The sequence below is a fragment of the Papaver somniferum genome, chromosome 4 (assembly GCF_003573695.1).
Source record: "Papaver somniferum cultivar HN1 chromosome 4, ASM357369v1, whole genome shotgun sequence".
NCBI classification, from domain to species: Eukaryota; Viridiplantae; Streptophyta; class Magnoliopsida; order Ranunculales; family Papaveraceae; genus Papaver; species Papaver somniferum.
Window position 1 is genome coordinate 104824605 of NC_039361.1, and position 23185 is coordinate 104847789.

Genomic DNA, 23185 nt, shown 5'->3' on the forward strand with positions numbered 1-23185 from the left:
ATACCCATCTTTGAGGCCTTCCAATTATTATATTGCAACGAAAACCGTTGTAGTGTGATAGTAGAATACTTCAAATTCCAAATCGTCCAAATTAAATGAGTCAAATCCTATTTATTGACTTTATCAATAGGAAATATTCTCTAAATTAGTATATTATTAATTTATCTTTAAAATAATAAATTATTAATTTAATATTCTCTAGATCACTTGTTTGACAAGAATAATTGATAAATTATTAATTTATCGATAATTTAATATCTTTTGAATAAATAAAATTTAGTGGTCCCAAAGCTATTAAATTATAGAGGTTTAATTGTATGTAGTTTCTTCAGCCGATGCCAATCCAAGAAATTCAGTCAGTGGTAGAGCAACTCATCATGAGTCTGTCTCTGAAGAGACTGAATCTACGGATTGACGGACCACCCCTCCTAATGACCGTGGATATTAACAGGGACGGCATAAGGGCAGTTTTTCTCACTTTTTGGTAAGTAATATTCACAAGGCCAAAGTTACAAAGCTTTTGGAGGATTCATGCGACAAATCCGACGGCTAATTAGGAAGCACAATTGAATTTCACAATTGATGATTGAGTTGAATTGGTCTCATCAATATAAACAATATCAACATATTTTTCCAAAAGTATGAGCAGATCTTGGAAGATTTGGGTATAAAAAACAAATTGATCAAACTATTCTTAAACGAGTAAGAGGTCTTTGTAGTTTAGTTGTTGAGGAAAGTGATTTTCCCATAACATAAAATCCTCTCCCTTTGAATTTTTTTTTCTATCTGTTTTCATGGATTAGAAGATGAATTTTTGAAATCCTTAGAAAGTATTTAGAAGATCAAAATATAATTGGTGAAATTCATATATTTGAACGGAACAGCCTTTTCAAAAAAAAAAAGAAAGAACGAACGAAACGAGAATTATTGGAGGAAGAACAGCTACAATTACTATTGGTGGGGATACATTTGAAGCTGGGGATCTATCATTCATCCTAAGAATTATCATGCTTTAAATTTCACTTACTTAACCTGAAAATCAGAAACATGGTGAATCATTTGGGATTTGGGATCGTTCTCAGTTTCTCATTAAAACCCTTCATAAAAAATATTTCCCCGTTTCTGAAAAAGATTTACTATTACTTTTTCAGTTTGGCCTATTTTTAGGCTAAAATGAAAAAATGAAAAATATTCTCTTCGTTTCTGAAAAAGAGTTACTATTGCTTTTTCAGTTTGGCTTATTTTTAGGCTAAAATGAAAAAGTGATAGCACGTCTTTTTTAGAAACGGAGAGAGTAATAAAAAAATAAGCTCTTCATAAATCAATCCTCATAGTAATAAAAAAACGGAGAGAGTAATAAACATAAGAACGATATGATTCAATAAACATGAGAATGGAAAACACGTACGTACATTGAGCCTCCTCTTTTTAACTTGTATAGAGCTGTAGGACGACCATAATGACCATTTCCGCTTTAATCCAGTAGTTTCAGTTCAAGCCATGCCCTAACTTCTCCAGGATTTTTAATTTAACACTCACGGATACGTAGTCCTGGGATTCCATAAATTCCATAGATCTTTTATCCGAGTTTTTTTTTTTTTTTTTTTTTTTTAGGATTCTAACGTCTTGCATTAACCTTTTGAACGCCACTTGCTTCCCTATACAAGTTGGTGCATACTATTAATCCACCGTCACCATCACAAACCCATTTTTGTTTTCGCAAGATTAATCTTGTCTCCTCTCTAGCCACGAGAAACAAGGTAAGCCATCAAAATAGACTTGCTAAGTAAGCTTGCAGTTTCTACAATATAGATGTATTTTCATGTACACCATCTATATGCGATGTACATAGAAGTGCACTTTTTTTGTCCTTATTATAAGAGGTGTATATGCTTGTACACCACTTATATGATTTCTTGTATATTCCACGTGGACTATTTTTAGTTTTACATATGAAAAACTTGGCCTTCCTCGTGATGAAATGGGTATCGTAACGATCTTTACGACTTCTTGCAGATATATTACCTCGTGTTATTGTATGCTTGTATTAATTAATTGGGATAAATAAGTGTAGATTCATTCGTCCATTCGTCCATTTGTCTTTTTTTTTCTTCCAGAAATGGACTTAATAGAAGTTACAGATCAGGTTCGCCCCTACATTTTGTAATAGTAATAGATTTTCTTCCTCTGAGATTTTCTAGACATTGGTTAGTATTTATTATAAACCGCAAATCAGAGCATTGCCTACAAAATAGTTTTGGGGTCGATAAAAATGTTGAGAAGCAAACTGCCTATATTTAGAAAAAAATAACAAAAATGATACCGATGTTAGTATCTCAAGTTCTCAACCTTTTTATTTATCCCAATTGCAGGTGTAGTGAAGGTCAAAGATGATAAAGATGAGTCCCCAACTTATGTTGCTATGCTTGCAGCCCAAGCCCAAGATGATGCAACATGGTGCAAGGTATTTGTTCTAGTTGTATACTTTGGTTCCATTGATGATTCCTACCTTAATATTGGTCCTAACTGATAAAATGATTGTGTGCTTTAGTCTTTCTTAGTTGAATTTGATAAGTACAACCTTCATTTAATGAAATAACATATTAATTCTTAATGCGTACATAATTGTACACATGTAGATAGCTAATGTGTATATAGTTGTACACTTGTTGATTATTATTTGTTAATATGAATGATTGGTGTTGTGCATGTTTTACAGGGGTGTACATATTGGTGCACATGTGTAAATCTTATGAAAAAGTATGTATCCCTTGTTTTACAACGGTGTACATATTGGTGCACCTGTGGGAAGTAACTCCCATTAAAAAATAGGTTTGTGTGGGGTTGTGAATGATTAGCTTCATGCATGTTTTGAAGCGGTATACGTATTGGTGCACCTCTGTAATTCTCATGTAAAAGTAGGTTTGTGAGTGGTTATGAATGATCGTTTTTCTGCATATTTTGCAGGGGTGTACACATTGGTGCACCTGTATGATTCCCATGCAAAAGTGTGCCCGAGTGTGAATATGAATGATCGATTTTATGCATGTTTTGCAGGGGTGTACACATTGGTGCACCATTGTATTTTCAATGAAAAAGAAGGATCAGTTTTAGGAATGTTTCACAAGGATGAATATATTGATGCACCAATATACTTCTCATGAAAAAGTAGGTCTGGGTGTGAGTATGATTGGCCTGTTATGTATCTTAGTAATCTCTTTTTTGGTAAAGTGCAATGAATCACTGTACTGGTATGTTTCGAAGCCATATTAAGTTTGTGTAGTAATGCCCACATGGATTATGTCTCTGATCATAAACTGAATAACTTTTTATTTTGATCGTTTTCTTGCTTTGTTTTCTTATGCGAATGTTGGTGAAAGGATAATCACTTTCTTTTCAAGCTGCGATTTCTTATGTTCATTGGTTTGTCCTCGATGCAGGTTATCTGCTAAACTTACCTCTGCAAATCTGAATGTTATCCAACTAGAGTTCGGCGTGGTTGGTATTTTTCTCCGTCTGTGTGGATTAGGGTGCAGTTTGGCTATCATGGATTCTGGATTTTTTGGATCTTTGCAGCGTTGTACATAATTGTACACACCAATGTAAATTAAAAAAATTAAAAATGAAAATTATATAGTCATATGGGTACTCTTTTTGTAGCTCTCGTAAAATGCTTTTCAAATATGTAAAGTTTGTCGATTTTGGACGAGCGGTTCAAAAGATAAATTATTTTTTATATTATTCAAAATTGCTGACATCATCATGAGTCAGTGTGGACTAAATTGCAAATATTTGGACTAAATAATAATAATAAGGGTTATTTGTGTACTTCCCATATTTTTGGACTAATCTATACCTAATTGACTCGTACTGGACTAAACTGTATCTCTGGATTGATTTTTGGACTAAACCGTATTTTTCTCTGTACCAATTTCCATATTTTTTTTTAGTCTCCGAAAAAAAGGAAAAAAAAAATTGACCCATACATTTAGGTCCTGGCTTCCACCCTATGGAGTGGTTACTAAAGGTCCCAGTTCGAACTTGGGCTCAGACAATTTACAATTTTTACACCAAGTTCTTTGAGAGATAACGACGGCTGAAGTGTTGGATGTTCATGGAAATAATAAGATGCACCTTCCCACATGGCCAAAGAGGCTTAACTAACTAGCGACATTGGCATTAACTTGGGGCCGGCCGCTGTAGATAAGAAAGAACCTTGTTTTAAGGCATACCAAAAAATTTCAAGGCATACAAAATAGTTTTCCGATCCTAGGTCACCTTACAAGGGGTGTATATTAGGTAGTTCAATTACCTATATACTCTTGAACCTAAAATCAAAAAACAAAATAAGTTTCTCTCTTAAACATCTCTTCTTCTTCCTCCGGACGAACCACCTCCCTTCTCTCTCAGAATTTTTTTCCATCACCGTAATTAATTATCGATTCGTGAAAATTTAATCGTCGATTAAATTGAACTTTATAATTGAATCGGAAATTCAACCATTTGAAGCTCCAACTCCTGAAATGAGGATAAGAAGTTATTTCCCACAAACCCAATCTCTTATTTGTTGTTTTTCATCGATTGAATGGGTTAAATTACTAAAAAATTTAGGGTTTTTGACGGTTACAGTAGCTGGTTCGGCTTATAATTGAGTTTTAAGTCGGACTACTCTTAAAATTTCACCCTGAAAGTGTCTATGAACAGTTCGGTTAAACAGTAAATATCAGTTTTTAGCGAACCCCAAAATGTGTATTAAATTAACTTTTTTTTAAAAAATCCAGTAGGTGTTCGACTAATATTATATTCAATATACAAGCCGAACCTAAAAGATATATGGTTCGGATGATTCGATATTAAGTAAATGAGACGAACCACAACTTTATTTTTAACTATACATGTGTATTTGTAGCATTAGGTTCCTCATCGACGTATTCGTCGTCGAGATTTGGCTCACTTCCTAAGGCTTGGGATGTCTTCTTATATAAAGATCTCAAAGTTAGGCTTTATAATTCTTCCAGGATCGTATTTTCTTGAGATAAAAGTCAATCTGTTGTTCAAATATGTCTCAGAACAGTGTCAGGTTCGGCTAATACCTTGCCAACCTTCCGGCCGAACCTGAGAAGTGAAATTTACCCCAGGTGTTTGTCAGGTTCGGCTTCCTCGATTAAATCACTTTCAAGCCGAATATCTCTCTGTAAATACTTCGAAAATATTGATTTGCAGGCTCTAGGTTCGGCTAGCTCATGATGATGAGTTATCAGCCGAACCTTCTCTCTGCAGACTCAAGTCTTTCGATCTTGTTCTGGCCATATAACTTTTTCGTCCGATGTCGGAATGACCTCATTCTTTTTGAGTTGTGTTTGTCTTTTCATTCTCTTGAAGTTGAAGATAAGATCTCCTTGATTTTAATGAGTTGAATTTGGACCTTGGTATTCTCCATCAATAGACTTCACTTTCTTAACACTTAGTAATTTCCACTTATTTTGTTTGATTCATCCTATGAAAAGGCTGCACAATAGAAAATATATGTAACAAAAAGCCTAACCCCTAAATGTGTATGAATTTAAGTGTTCTATGGAAAATCAGTAACATGTTCGGCAGATATGATTTTTTTGAATATGAGCCGAACTTGGAAAAATATATGGTTCGGCTGATACGATATTTAGAGTAAAAACCGAACCTAACTCTCAAGACAAGGTTCGGCTTGTAATGAAAATTTCTTATTAGCCGAACATTTAACTAGTAAGTAGGTCGGAAGTTACAAACTATAAGTTCGGCCAATAACTATTGTATTTCGAGTAAGCTTCATCTTCAGTGGTATACAACGAACTTGGGTGAAAAAAATTGATTTTTTGATGATTTCAACATACACAAATGAAATTAAACATAATCTGGAAGTATACTTGTGTACTGTTAGCATTGGGTTTCTCATCGTTGTATTCATCTTCTGGATTTGGCTCATAAAAATACAAGTTTTTCCTCACTTCCCCTTCTTCTTCTCTCCAAAAAACCTAATTATTTTTTTCTTCCCCAAAAATTATCATCAACACAAACTTTTATAACTTAATTATCCTAATCACTAATCATTTACATTGAATACTAATCAAAAATATTCATTATTATTAACACTAATACAAAAAGGGTAAATTTGTCCTTACTAAAAATATTTGGTTAAGGGGCTATTGGATTTACTATTTCCAACCCGTTCTTGTCTTTATTCAGTATGCCCTGAAATTTTCTTGTATGCCCTAAAACAGGGTTCGCAGATATTTGGTTAGTTGAGTTAAGCTAAAATTTCGGGTCTTTGAGCCAGATTTTTTAACATAGGGCCAATAATAATGGAAACCTTGGGGTCGTGGTAAAAACCAAATAAGTTGGGCCGAGTCAGATCCAGACGCTGAGTAAGCAAAAAAAACAAACAAGTCTGTGGTTACCATCTGAAAAGGTCCCAAATTTTATCACACCCTGTCAACACAGGCCTATACATGATTAGATATGATCACTGTGCTCAGTAAACAAGTATTAGGACTTCTGATACAGTGTGTTTATGATATAAGTTTACATGAATCAAATGCAAGATCTCGACAATTATACATGAACCTGAGTAACATTTTTTTTTCTGCTTATTCTTTTCTCTCTATTTTTTTCTATCAAGTAAAAATTTGAAGCATGAAACTTGTCATGATAATATCTTTTTCAGTGTAGATTGTGTGGTGTATAAGAATGCCTATCACTGTATATTATACAGAATTGAACAAAATAACAAAGAACACTTGCAGCATACTTTTAGGCTTACACAGTTGCTCTTGCAATTATGCTCGTTGCAGCAGAAGAGAGAGATTGTTGTTTGGAGTCACTCAAATGCAAGTCGCTGTGTCCCAACCAATGATGCATATAAACCCTTCTTCTTTGCCAACAACTGAAAATGAGTCCCCAGCTCTGCGATTTTCCCATCAGAACAGAGAGTTATCTGGTGAGCATTCTGAACTGTGTCTAACGCACTGGTGGCCTGAGTTAAAATAAATTTTTATATTCAAGGAAATATTGAAAAGAAAAGAGTAATGCAAGAAAATTGACAAACTGCTGGTTATGAAAATGGAATTTATAGAGTACTAGTTCTATGGACACACGTTCAACATGGGTCAAGAAGACCAACACCAGCCACTGACGCAGCAGGTGGGAGTTAAAACGGTCAACACCATTTCCCTTCTGATCATGCTCCTACCCACCATCAATCACATCCTCTTTGGAAACGTTATCATCTGGAAGGCCATAAGCAATGTTTTCTCCAACAGAAACCGAGAAGAGGATAGGTTCCTGCATCAAATTGTAGGATAGGGAATATACATAAGTTTTAACTAACTTCCAAAGCAATAAATAGACGACGGAAAGTCTGAAACATCAGATGTTATAATTAGAAAAAGATGAGTGCTGAGGAAGTAACCTGATTCACTATAGAGACTATGCGAGCCCATTCATTCTTATTAAAGGTTTGCACATCCTCTCCTGCTGCAGTTATGCGACCTCCGGTTGGCTGTCAAAGAGAAGACACGGAATATACAGTAAACCATTTTCACCCTTTTATGTAAAATGGAAAATCAAAAGGAAAGGGAAATCTAAACCTCGTAGAAACGAGCCAATGGTTGAACGATTGTACTTTTCCCTGAACCACTTGAACCTACCAGAGCAGTTACGGTACCACATTTAAGTGTTAGGTTAATACCGTTTAAGACTTCAACATCAGGCCTTAAAGGATAAGAGAAGTAAACATCTATAAAACAACACAACCTGAGTTAGTAAAAAGATTAGAAATCAAAATTAAAAAGGCTACCTGCTTACATGCATTGAACGAAAAATCAAATTTCTAACAAGAAACAGATACTCAAGATCTCCTGTATGCATAGTGGAACTGGCTACCAACAAATAAATACATAAACTTTTCAGTCATTAGATCCTAAATATAGTCTGCTTTTTAAAATTGCTATCATGGACAAATGATTCGACCAAGCCAGAAGAGTTATTTAGCAAAGTATCGAAAAGTGTCCTCGAGAATCTCCAAACTCCCTACTTGCAACCAACGAGATTGAGAGGGTAAATGAGTGTCATCTGGTAAATGATCTCATTGTTTTTTCTGGCAAGGGTGTCATGATTAAGAGGAAGTTGTAAACAACACAGGTCATTTTATTGTGTTTATCTGCTAGTTCCATAGAATTAAGAAAGGACCAAAATGAAACACAAATTCAGATACTAAGAGACTCAGCTGAGTAGGATATATGCATCTCGGGAAATGTGTAAAACCAAATTCAAGATACCTTCAAGACTAATATCGCCGTTCCAAGCTACACCACACCCATTACCAGATGAATTCAGCGCTGACATGTAATGCTCATTTAGAGCTACATTTTTCTCAGTGAAATCATTATCGTAGAATAATTCAAGATTCCCACTAGAGCCTTCTTTTTTATGGAGTTCTCTTTCTAAGCCATAAGCAAGGGATTCATCAATTTCTGTCCCAGATAAGACAGAATTGATCCGCTCCACAGCAGCAAAAGTTGCACGTAGGTCGCCAAATGTGTTAACCAACCCTTGAACCTGAAACAGTTTTCCTGATATAAGATAGCAGATTAGAAGGTGAAAATAGAATTAGAATGATAAATTGACTTACAGCAAAAATCAAAGTGAACGTGTATCCAATAAAAGACGCCATGACTCCAACAGATAATTCACCCTGCAAATAGCATATTTAAAATGCCTCAGTTATCATTCACTCCAAGAAGCTATGGACGCAATAATACGAGAGATTGTGATAACCAACATGACAATTAGCAACAAGACAATAAAAGATGTGCTAGACAATAGATGTCCTCACCGCCTTAACTTTGCTTCCGCCAAGACAATATAATGCCAACAGAGATATGTAGTTGACAACTCTTGTCACAGCCTCGTTGGCCGATTTATGAGTTCCAAGTTTTACGCCACTAGTCCGATAACCCAGAATCTGCCGAACTTCTCATATTAGACATTTAGCACTTCGAGGAGACTTCAGGATTTTATATTGCAAGGGACCAGTAACTTACTTGACTTCCAAACATTGACATTTGACGCTTTTCACCACTAAATGATCTAACCTACAAGCAAAAAAAAAAAAGAAAGAAAGAAACTCAATTTGGGTAAGCTGGAATTCAAGAAGATTACTTTAACACACTGCACTAAGAACTGAGGCATGCACTCAGCCACTCAGTCGAGCAGTATATGGAAACTTACAGTACGAATAGCTGAAAAGGTTTCATTTGCACAGTTAGATATAGATGCTTGGGCCTTCCCATGTGCTTTGAAGACGGGTATAGTTGACCTCTTGTATATAGCTTGTGAACATAAAATATGCTTGTGTTAATAGTAACCCATGATAAGGAACAATGGAAAAGAAGAAGAAACAGATTGTGCCCCCGACAAGTAAAATGGAAGAAAGAACAACAAAGGCACGAGCTAATACATCTCCCAAGCAGTTGTTTACAACATCAAGAATACTGAATCAAGCAACTTTACTGCAGCTATGATATGAAAGTAATGATCTCATGAACAAACAAAGAAACAACTGAATTCAAGAATCAAACAAAAATGTTTACCAGCAAAATATGTCACAGAAAGCGTCAGTAGCCCAAGAACTGGAGCAAGTTGGGGAGATAGTGCAAAAAGAATGCATATTGTACCTCCAACCTGTAAGAATAAAGGAGCACCAGAAGTTAGAGACTTAAACTATTAAAATCCGAAACTACGAACTGTATAATCGGCAAGATAATTCTCACTTTTTGAATAGTGTAGAATAGCTTGCCTCAGAAAGAGCCCTAAAACCACGAATACGTGAGGTATTTTCGGTCACAACATCTTTTAGTGAACCCAAATCAGATGTTATCAACCCAGTCAATTCACCAACCTGTATAAGTGAAGAAAACAAGTTTTCTAAAGGTCACTTGTGATATCTTAAACAGATGTTCTCTATCTAAGAATAGAAAATATAAACAGTTTTTATTCATAGAGGTCATTTTAGTATTGTGTTCATACCTTGTACTGATCGAAAAACTCCGCCTGAAATAGGACATAAAAGAACAGTCACAAATCTAATAGGTGTTTCAAAAAATATAATTACTATAAGATATTCTGCAAAAAAAAATGAGTGATAAATCATATAGATGCCATCATGTTCAAAAAGAGTTCTAAACCTTCAAAACAAAATGCATTACTTCTGTAGACTATACCTCCCAAGCCACTAGCGAGTTAGTTAGGGAATTTGGACAAAAGGAAACTCCAACATTATCTTTATGGTAACTAGTGAAACCTGAACCGGCGATGGGGCATCAAAAACCAGTGCCCGCACCACGATATGCCTGTCATTCCGGTCAAAAAGCTGCCAGTACTTTCCATGTACGCGATCTTGACTTGGTTTAAGCTAATAATTACGTTAAGTATCCAACTGCGAGAAAACAGTACCCTCGCTCAAGATGGTCTAGTCCTACCTTATGATTTAATAATTCCTTTGGTTCTGCTTCATGATTTATATGTGGAACAGGAAAATGGTTGCCTATTTCCTTTAAAAATTAAAGAAAAAAATGGCTGCCAAAGCAAGTTTTCAATTGCAACAAAAAATGAACAAATAACAATACACTAAGCCACATTTTGTTTCTTCATAGAGTTTACCACATTTTCTTTCTTCTCCACACCTAGCAAATAACCAAAGGCGCAAAACATTATGCACTACATATAATATTTTGTGTCTACAACTATGTTCATGGGTACAGGACGTGACAGGTTACAATCCAAAAGAGATAAAAGTGAAACAGTTCTACATTCTCCTAGTTAGACAGATAAACTGTGTGGCTAAGAACTTCAACTTACAGGGAACAAGGGTATTCTCTTGGGCATTAACCCAAACAGTTAAGGTAGTTGTAATTCCAGTTAAGGTTGTGAGTGATTTTATATCTGCTGGTTTGAAATCCATCGTACTATAATAAGAGAGAATGTGGAGAAACACATGCCTGTAATTTATGTGATGAGCTGTATGAACTGAGAATCGAAAATAGAGTACTAAGCATTGCGGATGGAAGTCGTATTTGGTTGGAATTGGAACTGAAATTGGGGTTCTTGGTAAAATGTGGTGTTCTTGGTGGTGGTGGTGCTGACATTCAGTAGAGAGATGAAATTGAAAGAGGTGGAGGTGGGTGGTGGTGGTGACTGTGGAAGAGAGAGTGAGGAGAGGAGGACGAAATTTAAAGACATCCGTATTTTATTTTATTTTCCGCAGCTGAGCCGCCCGGATCCGACTAATCCAAATCTGACTGACCGAAATCACCAGGCTCATCTGAAGTGACTCAATGTTTTTTGAGTCATATCTGACTCAAAAATATATGAGTTAGTGGCATAAAATTAGATCTGACAGAAATTAAAAAACAAATGGTTTGGCATCTGACTTGACTCAGATACACAAGTCACTTGCAATTACATAAAATTTCATTATATTTACCTTTTGAATCATAATTCTTTTAAAAACGCGGCCTCTTAACGCTATCATCACATTCTCCCAAACAGTAGTCATGTTCACAACGAAACAGATAGTGAAAATTGGCTCCATAATATAAAGAACTCCAATTTTACTAAGCAACTTCCATAAAGGTTCTGGCCTTGCTCCAATGAGGACTTCAAAAAATTGACCTATAGAATTAACAATGAGCTAAGAGTCTAAAACGCCAAAAATATGATCAATAGAGAGGCAATGGGGAACTCATATACATACCAGAAAAGATGGGCATAGAAAGGGTACAAGCAGTGCAACCAATGAGAGAAGCAACCGATATCACGAGGCGTAGTTTATGCCGAAGCACAAGACTCCAAACAAGAACCCAACTAATAACATTGGGAGATCGACTAGCATCTGAAAAAGATTTTGGTTCACTCTCATTGTGATTATTAAGATCAGAAAAAGCTACATAAGTATCTCTAGAAAAACTATATGTTCTTGAAGGTTTAGATACATTAGGCAGAAATAACTTGAGTTGTTGGTGAGTGATGATGGGTGAGAATGAAAATGATGATGATGATGATGATAAGTTCACAATTTTTAGTGTTTTGGTTCTTGAAGAATGAGAGTATCTAAGTTGGGTTGAGGAATGAAGAAAATTTGCAGTTGCACATGCCATGGCAACTGCAAGAAAAGAGAGACAAGAAAATCTTGGCCCGTTTATGTTAACTTTGCTGGTACCACAAGAGCAAATCTCTCTGTCCATCAGCTTCCCATCCCTTTTCTAGCAAATACTGAAAAACGAGGGAAAGTTTGACTTTCATTTTTTATTGTTTAAATACCTTATTCTATGTACCTGTAAACCTGGCCAATAACATGCATTGCTTTTAAATCACTTGCATTCACAGGGATATCACTGATGTTCTGGTGGATGTAATGAACTGGAGAAAACTAGTGTCAATAATCTATGGTGGTCTAAAGAACAAATACACCTTGCTTCGCTGGGGGAAGAGCGAATCTGAATTTACCTGAGTCTAAATACTTGGTTAACAGCTGCCAATACTGGCCTAGACATCAGTGTGTTCAGAAAACAAGTACTAGCAGCTTTAGATATGCTAGTATGTTTAGCATTTAAGTTTACATGAATCAAATGCAAGATCTCTGACAACTTTACATGAATCGAGGAACTTAACTGTTTTTTTTCTTTTTCTTCTTTTCTATCTTTTGTTCTGTCAAGTAAAACTTTGCAAGCATGAAACTTGTCATGATAATATCTTTTACAGTGTAGTATTTTGTGGTGCATAGAATAGGATGGTACTGTTGACTATGACTATGGAATATTATACAGAATTGAACCCAAATAACAAAGAACACTTGCAACACACTTTTAGGCTTGCGTTTGCAGACTTGCAGATATGCTCGTCGCAGCAGAAAAGAGAGAGACTGTCATTTCCAGTCACTCAAATGCAAGGCGTTGAGTCCCAACCAACGATGCGTACAAACCCTTCTTCTTTGCCAATAACTGAAAGTGAGTACCCAACTCTGCGATTTTCCCATCAGAACAGAGAGCAATCTGGTGGGCGTTCTGAACAGTGCTTAATCGATGAGCAATCACCAGTGTGGTTCTCCCCTTCATCAATAAGTTAAGAGCATCCTGGACCAAGCGCTCACTTACAGTGTCTAAAGCACTGGTGGCCTGAGTTGAAAAAAATTTATATTAAAGAAAGAAAAAATTGAAAAGAAAAGAGTAGTGCAAGAAAATTGTCGAACTCCTGGTTATGAAAATAGAATTTACAGAGTACTACATCGGTCAAGAAGACCAGGAGCTAAAACGGTCAACATCATTTCTCTTCTGACCATGCACCTAGCCTCCATCAATCATTCAGTGAAGGGTCGAACAACAATAGCACATCATGAATCAAGAAATACAATTCCTACACAGATTAAGTAGCATAAGAGCATACCTCGTCCAGTATCAAAATTGGTGCATCCTTGAGTAGAGCTCTAGCAATGGCTATTCTCTGCAAATTAGGTAAGTTAAATACCATATGATCCATGTCATCAAATCGGAGATGAAAGAAAAAAAAAAAATCTATTTTACCTGTCTCTGCCCTCCACTCAGCAAGCCTCCACGTTCACCTACTTGTGTATCGTAACCCTTGGAAAACAAAATTAAAGGGAAGTATTAACGCATGAAAATACTGAAGAACAATGGTGAAAAATCCAAAGAGAAGAAACCTGTGGAAGGGAAATAATGAAGTCATGTGCATTTGCAGCCTTGGCTGCTTTTATCACATCCTCTTTGGAAACGTCATCATCTGGAAGGCCGTAAGCAATGTTTTCTCCAACAGAAACCGAGAAGAGGACAGGTTCCTGCATCAAATTGTAGGATAGTACAATGAATATACATGAGTTTTAACAGTAACTTCCAAAGCAATGAATAGGCGACTGAAAGTCCAAAACATCGAATGCTATGATTAGAAAAAGGTAGGTGCCGAGGAAGTTACCTGATTCACTATAGAGACTGCACGAGCCCATTCAGTCTTATTAAAGGTTCTTACATCCTCTCCTGCTACAGTTATGCGACCTTTGGTTGGCTGTTAAAGATAAGACACAGATGATACAGTAAACCATTTTCACCGTTTTATGTAAAATGGAAATTCAGAAGGAAAGGGAAATCTAAACCTCATAGAAACGAGCCAATAGTTGAACGATTGTACTTTTCCCTGCACCACTGGAGCCCACCAGAGCAGTTATGGTACCACATTTAAGTGTTAGGTTAATACCGTTTAAGACTTCAACATCAGGCCTCAAAGGATAAGAGAAGTGAACATCTACAAAAGAATACAGTCTGAGTTAGTAAAAAGATACAAAATTAGAGGCTACACGCCTACATGCATTGAACGAAAAATCCAATTTTTGACAAGAAACAGACACCCAAGATCTTTATGTAGTGGAACTAGCTACCAACAAATAAATAGATAAAAATTTGGTCGGTTTTTTAAAATTGGTGTAATAGACAAATGATTTGACCAAGCTACAGGGTAGCTCAGCAAAGTATCGAACAGTGTCCTCAAGAATCTCTAAACTCCCTATCGCGAACCAAAGTGATTGGGAGAGCAAATGAGTGTCATTCCGTAAAATGACCTCATTGTTGTTTCTGGCCTGGGTGTCATGATGTAGAGGAAGTTGTAAACACAATAAACTGAGTGTCATTTTTTGTGTTTATCTGTTGGTTCTATGTAATTAAGAAAGGACCAAATGAAACACAAATTCAGATACTAAGAGACTCAGATGAGTAGGATATATGCATCTCGGGAAATGTGTAAAACCAAATTCAAGATACCTTCAAGACTAATATCGCCGTTCCAAGCTACACCACACCCATTACCAGATGACTTCAGCGCTGACATGTAATGCTCATTTAGAGCTACATTTTTCTCAGTGAAATCATTATCGTAGAATAATTCAAGATTCCCACTAGAGCCTTCTTTTTTATGGAGTTCTCTTTCTAAGCCATAAGCAAGGGATTCATCAATTTCTGTCCCAGATAAGACAGAATTGATCCGCTCCACAGCAGCAAAAGTTGCACGTAGGTCGCCAAATGTGTTAACCAACCCTTGAACCTGAAACAGTTTTCCTGATATAAGATAGCAGATTAGAAGGTGAAAATAGAATTAGAATGATAAATTGACTTACAGCAAAAGTCAAAGTGAACGTGTATCCAATAAAAGACGCCATGACTCCAACAGATAATTCACCCTGCAAATAATATACTTAAAATGCTTCAGTTTTCTCTGTCATTCGAAGAAGTTATGGCCATAATAATACGAGAGATTGTGATAATCAGCATGATAAACAATCATAAAAAAAAAACGTGCTACATAAAAGATGTCCTCACCGCCTTTACTTTGCTTCCACCAAGACAATATAGAGCCAACAAAGATATGTAGATCACAACTCTTGTCACAGCCTCATTTGCTGATTTGAAAGTTCCAAGCTTTATGCCACTAGCCTGATAACCTAGAATCTGCCGAACTTCACATTTTAGACAGCTAACACTTTGAGGAGACTTCAGTATATTAGATAGTAAGGGATCAGTAACTTACTTGACTTCCAAACATTGACATTTGACGCTTTTCACCACTGAAGGATCTGACCTATAGCAAAGAAAACAGTGAAGAAACCAATTTTGGAATAATTGTCATTCAAGAAGTTTACTTTAACACACTGCAATTTGTTACCAAACACTTAGAGAGGTGGGATATTCGACTAGAAAGCAAGACACTCCCTCGACCACTATATTAAAACTTACAGTGCGAATAGCTGAAAAGGTTTCACTTGCGCAGTCGGATATCGATGCTTGGGCCTTCCCATGTGCTTTGAAGACAGGTATAGTTGACCTCTTGTATATAGCTTGTAAACATAAGATATGCTTATGTTAATAGTTGCCCATAGAAAGGAATAACAAGAGTAAGAGTGGCATGCATGAACATTTGTGGGGGAAAAGTGAATGGTGTGGCACAGTGGCAGAAATGAGAAATGAGATATTTATTCATTTAGAAAGTAATAACTCAATTTTTTGTTGAAGAAACCTGAAAAGTACACTGATACTTATACTAGAGTTCCTCATCAAGAAAAGATTGTCTCCGTGACAAGCAAACTGGAAAAAATAACAACAACACCAAGAGCTAGTACATCTCCCACATGAAATTGTTGATGATATTGACGAAGTTTGGGAGGGATATGTTATTCCCTAAATGTAATCAAACAGACCTAAGAAAGCTGAACAAGCATATACGCAGCTTTATTAGGTTAAGATAGGGATACATGAAAGCTAGGGTATCTTATATCATCCACTTAACCGATCAGTTCCTTACACACTTAAAATTACTGAATCAAGCAACTTTACCACAACTATGATATGAAAGTAATGGTCTCATGAACAAACAAAGAAACAACACCAAGAATCAAAAGTAAGTGTTTACCAGCAAAAAATGACACAGAAAGCGTCAGTAGACCGAGAAGTGGAGCAAGTTGGGGAGATAGGGCAAAAAGAATGCATATTGTACCTCCAACCTGTGAGAATAAGGAGCACCAGAAGTTAGAGATTTCAACTATAAAAACTGAAATCTAAGTACTAAATATTCAGCAACATAAATCTCACTTTTAAATAGTGTAGAATAGCTTGCCTCAGAAAGTGCCCTAAAACCTCGATCACGTGAAGTGTTTTCGCTAACGACATCTTTTACTGAACCCAAATCAGATGTTATCAACCCAGTCAGTTCACCAACCTGTACAAGTTAAGAAATCAAGTCATTTAAAGGTCACTGGTAATATCTGATGGTACTACATAAAAACAGATTTATCATCGAGACATTTTGAATAGATGCGAAAAACAAATGGAATAGATATAACGGCAACGGGTCACACACAGCATAGGAGCCACTCCGTGACAATCAGATGTATATCTGTTACATGAGCAGTTGAGCACTCAATTTATAGTGATTTGAGCAATACTTTTGTGCAAGCGAAATTAGGTTGATAAACATGCACTGATTTACATTTCCTCACTTTATTTTATATAATTATTTGGTTAGTAAAGGCAGTTCATAGGATGTTTTATAGAATAGTGAGAGAGAGCTGAGAGAGATCATATGAGGGTTAGGTTGGAAGTAGTTTCATGGTTTCTTATACATATATAAAGAAAATGTAGTTGTTAATTAATTTTGTGTTATAGGCTACCTTTGAGCCCACAAGACTACAACAAACACCCTAACCACAGTTTTAATTTTCTTTATTCGGTTTTTAAGTGTTACAAAATTTCCTTACTTCCTTGGAGAACTATAATCATATTGATTTGTGTCGTCATTAATGAATGAGCTGCAAGTCCCGTTGCAAAAGAAATGAAAAGTTTTATGAACTGATAAATTATGTGAAGCGTAACTTATGCCCGCAATAGATAATAGTTTAGGAAGTGGGATTAAATATTCAAGTTGACCTAGCTTGTCCATATGTGCTAACCTACTGACGACTGAATGCAAAACAACCTACTAAGCTGGTGACAGAGTAAGAAGAGCATAATCATGTTGGCTGCAGAAATTATGCACGACACAGTTATTCTAGACACACATCTAAAGAGCTCAGCAAAGGTTTAGGTGTCTGAAACATGCATCTTCACAACAATGATTGGAGAACGGCTAAGAAGATTTATAGTAAAACAAACAAGAAATTTCCTTACATTGTTCATCCTTGACATTACTAAGTAACAAAGTAGAATTAAACTGAGGACCTGTGCATTTTCCAATTTGCTACACAACATATGACAGGAAAATAAAAAATATAAACACTTTTATTTATAGAGGCTATTGGGTACAAAAAAAAATAAAAAAAAATGTCTTGTTCATACCTTGTACCGATCGAAAAACTCTGCCTGCAATTGGACATAAAAGAACAAAATCATATATCAGACAACCCGAATAGACGTTTCCAGCATAATTACTGTAAGATATTCTGCAAAAATGAGTGATAACTCATATTGATGCCTTCTTTTCAGAAACAATTTAAAACTTAACAACCCATTATTTATGTAGACTACCTCCCAGCCACTAACCAATTACTAGGTAACAAATTATGGGCAAAAGGAACTCTAGCACCATCGTTATGGTAATAACCAACCCACTGAAATGACTTATATTGATGGGAAACATAAAGGCGTGATTCAATCAACATAACGCACCACTGGAACCCCAAGCAAACTGAAGTTCAATACGAAATAAGACCTCCACATCCTAGTAAATATAGAACTCAGTGATACAATATTATGATGCAAGAAAAACCAAGAAGAGCTTCATACACTGACTGAACCCTGACAATATAAACTATGCAATCGGCTATGTACTGAAGGTATTAATTTTGGACTTCCCCATTTGTCCCACACTGTAGTTCCTTCATCTTATTACATTCGAAAGTATCAAATTCTATATAACCATGGGACATAGGAGAGATTACCTTCTGAATCAAAATTCTTCGAAAAACGCGGCCTCTCAATGCTATCATCACATTCTCCCAAATAGTAGTCATGTTTATTACAAAACAAATAGTGAAAATTGGCTCCATAATGTAAAGAACTCCAATTCTACTAAGCAACTTCCACAAAGGCTCCGGCCTCGCTCCAATTAGTACTTCAAAAAATTGTCCTGTCAAATTAACAAACACCTTGAGTTACTAAGAACCCGAAACACCGATAACAAGAAATTGAGTAATTCATGCATACCTGAAAAGATTGGCATAGAAAGAGTACAAGTAGTGCAACCAATGAGAGTAGCAATCGATATCGCAAGGCGGAGTTTATGCCGAAGCATAAGAGTCCAAATAAGACCCCAACTGATAACATTTGGAGAACGATTAGTATCTGATGAAGAAGAATTTGATTCTTCTGGTTTTGGTTCACTGTTGATGTTTGAATCAGAAGCTGGAGCAGCTACATAAGCTTCTGTGGAGAAATGAAATCTTTTTCTTCCAGAGTTGGTGAAATTAGGTCGAAATAACTTCAATTGTTGCCGGGGTGAAATTGAAAATGATGATGATGGTAAAGGTGATACTAAGTTGACAATTTTTAGGGTTCTTGAAGAATAAGGGTTTCTGAATTGGATACGAGGGGTTGAGAAATGAAGAAGATTTGCAGTCGCATATGCCATGGCAACTGCTGGAAAAGAGAGACGAGAAGATTTTTGGCGCGTTTAAGTTGCTGGTACCATAACAGCCAACCAAATACGTGCCAGGATTATAGCCAAAGGCTGCGTGGAGAGCAAATCCCCTTAGTGTAACACACCGTACCGTATAAACATGGTGTGTCAAAATGAAAAAGAATGGGCGGCGGTAAATTCAACCAACAACCATTCATGTAATGACTGACTCGACGGTTAAGTTACAGTAAAAATTGGACTGAAAATGCGTAAAAGATGACAGTTATTTATATTTCATGCATTATACAAAAATCACTTTGGAAGTTATTTTTCAATATTGCGGTCTTTTGGATCCTGGCGAGATTGGGGTATATCCATATTAATTGGGTATACCCAATAAGACAAAACTCAAGACATTTGAAGTAAAAGAAGCCACCCCTTAACCTTGTATTTTCTAAATGGTTAATATGCCCTCGTTTAATTAACACTAAAAATTCTGATTAGGCTAATTAATTGAGTTTAGATGAATTAATTAAAACTTATGAATTTAAGTTATCAAATTTTGTTTTTGATTAAACTCATGTGGAAAGATTTTTGATGAAAAAAATTTGTTTTGAGAATTTTTTTTCGACGGAAATAAAAACATACTACCCAAACACTTCTAAAAAGGGAATTGCAAAGCTGATGTGTGAAATCATACTCAAAATTAAAGAAGAAATCAACACTTTCAGTTCTGAAACTATGAAAAGTCGGCAGGGTCGACGAATGAAGACCATGCCGACTATATCTGGCCGGCAAGGTTTCCAGATGAAGAACATGCCGACTAAATCCCGCCGGCAAGGTCGGTGAATGAAGAAGATGCCGACTTTATTATTTTTGACACACAGGAGACGGTTGTAAATGTTTCACTAGTAGGCATCTTATTGATTTTTTACCTCGCTGGCTACATTAAAGTCGGCAAGGTCGATAAAAAATACCATGCCGACTATAGGATTGTTTGAATACAGAGAAAGGTGTTGCAAATGCATGGTTAGTCGGCAAGGTATTAACTTCATAACCTGCCGACTGAAATATAGTCGGCAAGGTACAAGGATGAATACCATGCCGACCCTGTAAAATACTAATTTCAGAGATGAAAAGTCGGCAAGCTCGCCAAAAAAAGACCCTGCCGGCTGAAACTAGTTGGCAAGTTCCACAAACAAATACCCTTCCGACGTTTGAATCATACAGGGTTTGAAATTGGGTATGATTTCATAACCAATCTCAAACTGTTTATAAATTTGTAAACAGTTTGAGTTTGGGTATGAAATCATACCCAATTCAAAATCGCGTGGCCTTTTTTTTTAATTGATTTTTGATTGAATGCATTCAATCAAAAATGTGTTGCTTTGGTTTTCATTGATTTTTGATTGAGTTTTGAAAATCATTTGGGTCATCAATCGGCCGGCAGGGTATAATAGTAAGGATAATTTGGTATTTTAGCATCTTTTATACACCCCTTAGCACACTATTTTGGATGGGAAAAAAATGGGTATACCCCAATTTCGCCAGGTTTTGGATTAAAGATGACTTTATAACATTTATCGAATATTTGACTTACAAAAGAAAATTATCTTTCATTCTACGAATATATACGACATCGTATAATTCAGGTATTCTTGAAAGCATAACAGTTTCCTTCTTGCTTATTAGGCATCGGCATCTGCCTCCAAGAATTACAGTCTCGTTTGCATTCTTATGGGCAAACCAGGAAAGGTTATAATAGATTTTTTTTTGAAGGGGGAAAAGGGCTCAAAAAGATCCCAACTTTTATTGAACTACCTCAAAATTGAGGTTTGCAGAGATACAAAGGGGTGGAGAATTAGTATTCCATCAATTATTTACATTATCATGAAAAGCATGTTGGCATAATTCGTGTGCCAGATGATTTGCTCTCTTGCGAACATGCTCAAATTTGATATCATCAAATAAACCCGCATAGTCTTTAATTCTCAGAACCTCAGAACGAATAGACCATGGAATATCTCTAGACTCCCTAAGGATAGCATGCAGTCACATTAGCTGCATCTCCCTCAATGATGACTTTTGGAAAGTTATGTCTCAAACCAAGTTCCATACCTAGTCCGCATGCGATTGTTTCAGCCAAAAGAGAAGAGGTGCAGTCAAAGGTTCTCGACGCACATCCCAGGAATCTTCCATTGCAATCTTGAGCTATAGCACCCTCCACTCCATTATTTGGGATAAATGCATCATCTACATCTATCTTAATAAAGTGCTGGTTTGGAGGAGACCACGTCTGCACTGCATTATCATGAATAACATTGTTTTCCTTGAAGTTTTCCATACATAGCTCGAAATCTTTGTTAATATTCTTCAAAGTGTGGCTGATTGAAAATTTTCCCTGGGAAAAAAGGATATTATTCCTAGTTTTCCAGATATTCCACAGAGTGCACATTCTTTTTACAAATTCCTTCGTTGAGTCGTCTTCAATACAATCCCTGACTATTGCCATAACAATAATATCTTGAACTGATAAATCAGAACCCAGATCTGCAGCATCAAATACCAGTTTTGCTCTTGCACAGAAAAATAGTAAATGAATTACCGATTCATCTTCTTGGCCACACAGCGTACATGTTGTATAAGTGTTAGGAACAAATCTGGCTATATTTGATGTAACAGATATACATTGTTCAAGATCTTCCACACGAAAATTAAAATTTTGGGAATGATGAAACCAAACGACCATAGTTTCTTCCACGGAAATGCACTAAACTCAGATGAAGTAGGCAGATTTCATATAAGTTGCTTGCAACAAGATTTTATTGAGAATTTACCTGATGGAGTACATTTCCACACCAATACATCCTTAGATATATGATCATGACTTAGATAGATAGAAGTGATGTTGCCGACTACCTCAGGAGAAAAAATATGTTCCAATAACCCCAAGGATCCAATCTCCAGAATTGGGTAAGATTAAATCAGACACCTTCTGGATATGAATCTATAAATCTGCTGGTTTATTAATAATATGGTCCATTATTTGAGGAACCCAAGGGTTATCCCAAATTTTAACATCCATACCATTCGAGATCTGCCAGATTACATTATTCGGTAAATACTTCCTTACTTCCAATAAACTGTGCCAAATCGAGGAACAAATAGTTGGTCCTGAAGTTGTCCAGAATGAATCATCATGAATGTACTTTGCAGCCAAAAGCTTCACCCACACATCATCTTCATTCTCCAAAAATCTCCAGGATAATTTACATACCAATGCTATGTTCATAAGTTCCAAGTTTCGAATCCCCAGTCCACCATCTTCTTTACTTAAGAAAACCTTCGACCAATTGAAGAAGTGTAATTTTTTCTCATCAGTGTTGTGCCCCCACCAAAAAAACCTCATTATCTTATCAATTTCTTGTGTAACACCTTTAAGGAGAAGGCAAATTCCCATGCAGTGTATCGGAATTGAGGAGAGACTAGTTTTTAATAAAATAGTTCTACCTGCCATATTTGTATTATGAAATCTCCATCCTGGCAACCTGGAATTGGATTTATCCACAAGATAATCATATCTTGCAATTCTATAATCTCATTTTAAAGGAAAAATCCCCAGATACTTATCATCATAAACCATTTCTCTAACTCCCAAGTCTTGAATTGTCGTTTGTCTTCTTAGGTCGGAGATCCTTTGCTGAAATATATTGCAGATTTATTGTAGTTTGTCATTTGACCCGATAATGATGCATACTGATCCAGTAATTTCTTCAGATTAAGTACATTAATTCTGGAATGCTCACCAAAGAAGAACAGATCATCAGCGAACATCAAATGTGTAATTGTAGGCCCCACCTGTTGATTTTATAACCTTGATATAATCCTTGAGATTCAAACTAATTCATCAGAATTCAGAGACCCTGAGAGAAGATAATGAATAAGGATGGGGATAAGGGGCATCCTTGTCGAATTCCTCTTTCAC

At 36.1% G+C, this 23185-nt stretch overlaps 3 protein-coding genes across 3 annotated transcripts; all 3 read right to left on the reverse strand.

The window, feature by feature from the left end:
* Positions 1-6453: 6453 nt before the first annotated feature.
* On the reverse strand, positions 6454-11261 carry LOC113274134 (ABC transporter B family member 28-like). The gene is made up of 12 exons (XM_026523617.1): positions 10894-11261; positions 10063-10086; positions 9833-9934; positions 9627-9717; positions 9265-9365; positions 9078-9128; positions 8870-8998; positions 8666-8728; positions 8313-8592; positions 7623-7771; positions 7445-7534; positions 6454-7317 (listed from the first exon to the last, which is right to left on the reverse strand). Exons 1-12 carry the CDS (start codon positions 10918-10920, stop codon positions 7222-7224), a joined length of 1203 nt encoding a protein of 400 aa, XP_026379402.1. The 5' UTR covers positions 10921-11261; the 3' UTR covers positions 6454-7221.
* Positions 11262-12592: 1331 nt separating this feature from the next.
* Positions 12593-19312, reverse strand: LOC113276240 (ABC transporter B family member 28). The gene is made up of 16 exons (XM_026525817.1): positions 18789-19312; positions 18524-18711; positions 17922-17945; positions 16705-16806; positions 16501-16591; positions 15828-15928; positions 15622-15672; positions 15414-15542; positions 15212-15274; positions 14859-15138; positions 14198-14346; positions 14020-14109; positions 13751-13885; positions 13614-13670; positions 13477-13533; positions 12593-13208 (listed from the first exon to the last, which is right to left on the reverse strand). The coding sequence occupies exons 1-16, from the start codon at positions 19210-19212 to the stop codon at positions 12969-12971; spliced, it is 2181 nt and encodes a 726-aa protein (XP_026381602.1). The 5' UTR covers positions 19213-19312; the 3' UTR covers positions 12593-12968.
* A 1923-nt stretch (positions 19313-21235) lies between these two features.
* LOC113272930 lies at positions 21236-21949 on the reverse strand. Its single transcript, XM_026522715.1, has one exon. The coding sequence runs from the start codon at positions 21947-21949 to the stop codon at positions 21236-21238; it is 714 nt and encodes a 237-aa protein (XP_026378500.1).
* Positions 21950-23185: the final 1236 nt, after the last annotated feature.

Excerpts from the sequence above, each read along its gene's own strand:
- LOC113276240 (XM_026525817.1), bottom strand. The coding sequence starts at position 19,212 with ATGGCATATGCGACTGCAAATCTTCTTCATTTCTCAACCCCTCGTATC. Across the intron at positions 18,712-18,788 it reads TTCTATGCCAATCTTTTCAG|GACAATTTTTTGAAGTACTA; the intron begins GTATGCATGAAT and ends TTAATTTGACAG. Across the intron at positions 16,807-17,921 it reads AGTTTTTCGATCGGTACAAG|GTTGGTGAACTGACTGGGTT; the intron begins GTATGAACAAGA and ends TAACTTGTACAG.
- LOC113272930 (XM_026522715.1), bottom strand. The coding sequence starts at position 21,949 with ATGGTCGTTTGGTTTCATCATTCCCAAAATTTTAATTTTCGTGTGGAA.
- LOC113274134 (XM_026523617.1), bottom strand. The coding sequence starts at position 10,920 with ATGCCCAAGAGAATACCCTTGTTCCCT. Across the intron at positions 9,366-9,626 it reads TTCTGTGACATATTTTGCTG|CTATATACAAGAGGTCAACT; the intron begins GTAAACATTTTT and ends TATGTTCACAAG. Across the intron at positions 8,729-8,869 it reads GCGGAAGCAAAGTTAAGGCG|GGTGAATTATCTGTTGGAGT; the intron begins GTGAGGACATCT and ends TGCTATTTGCAG.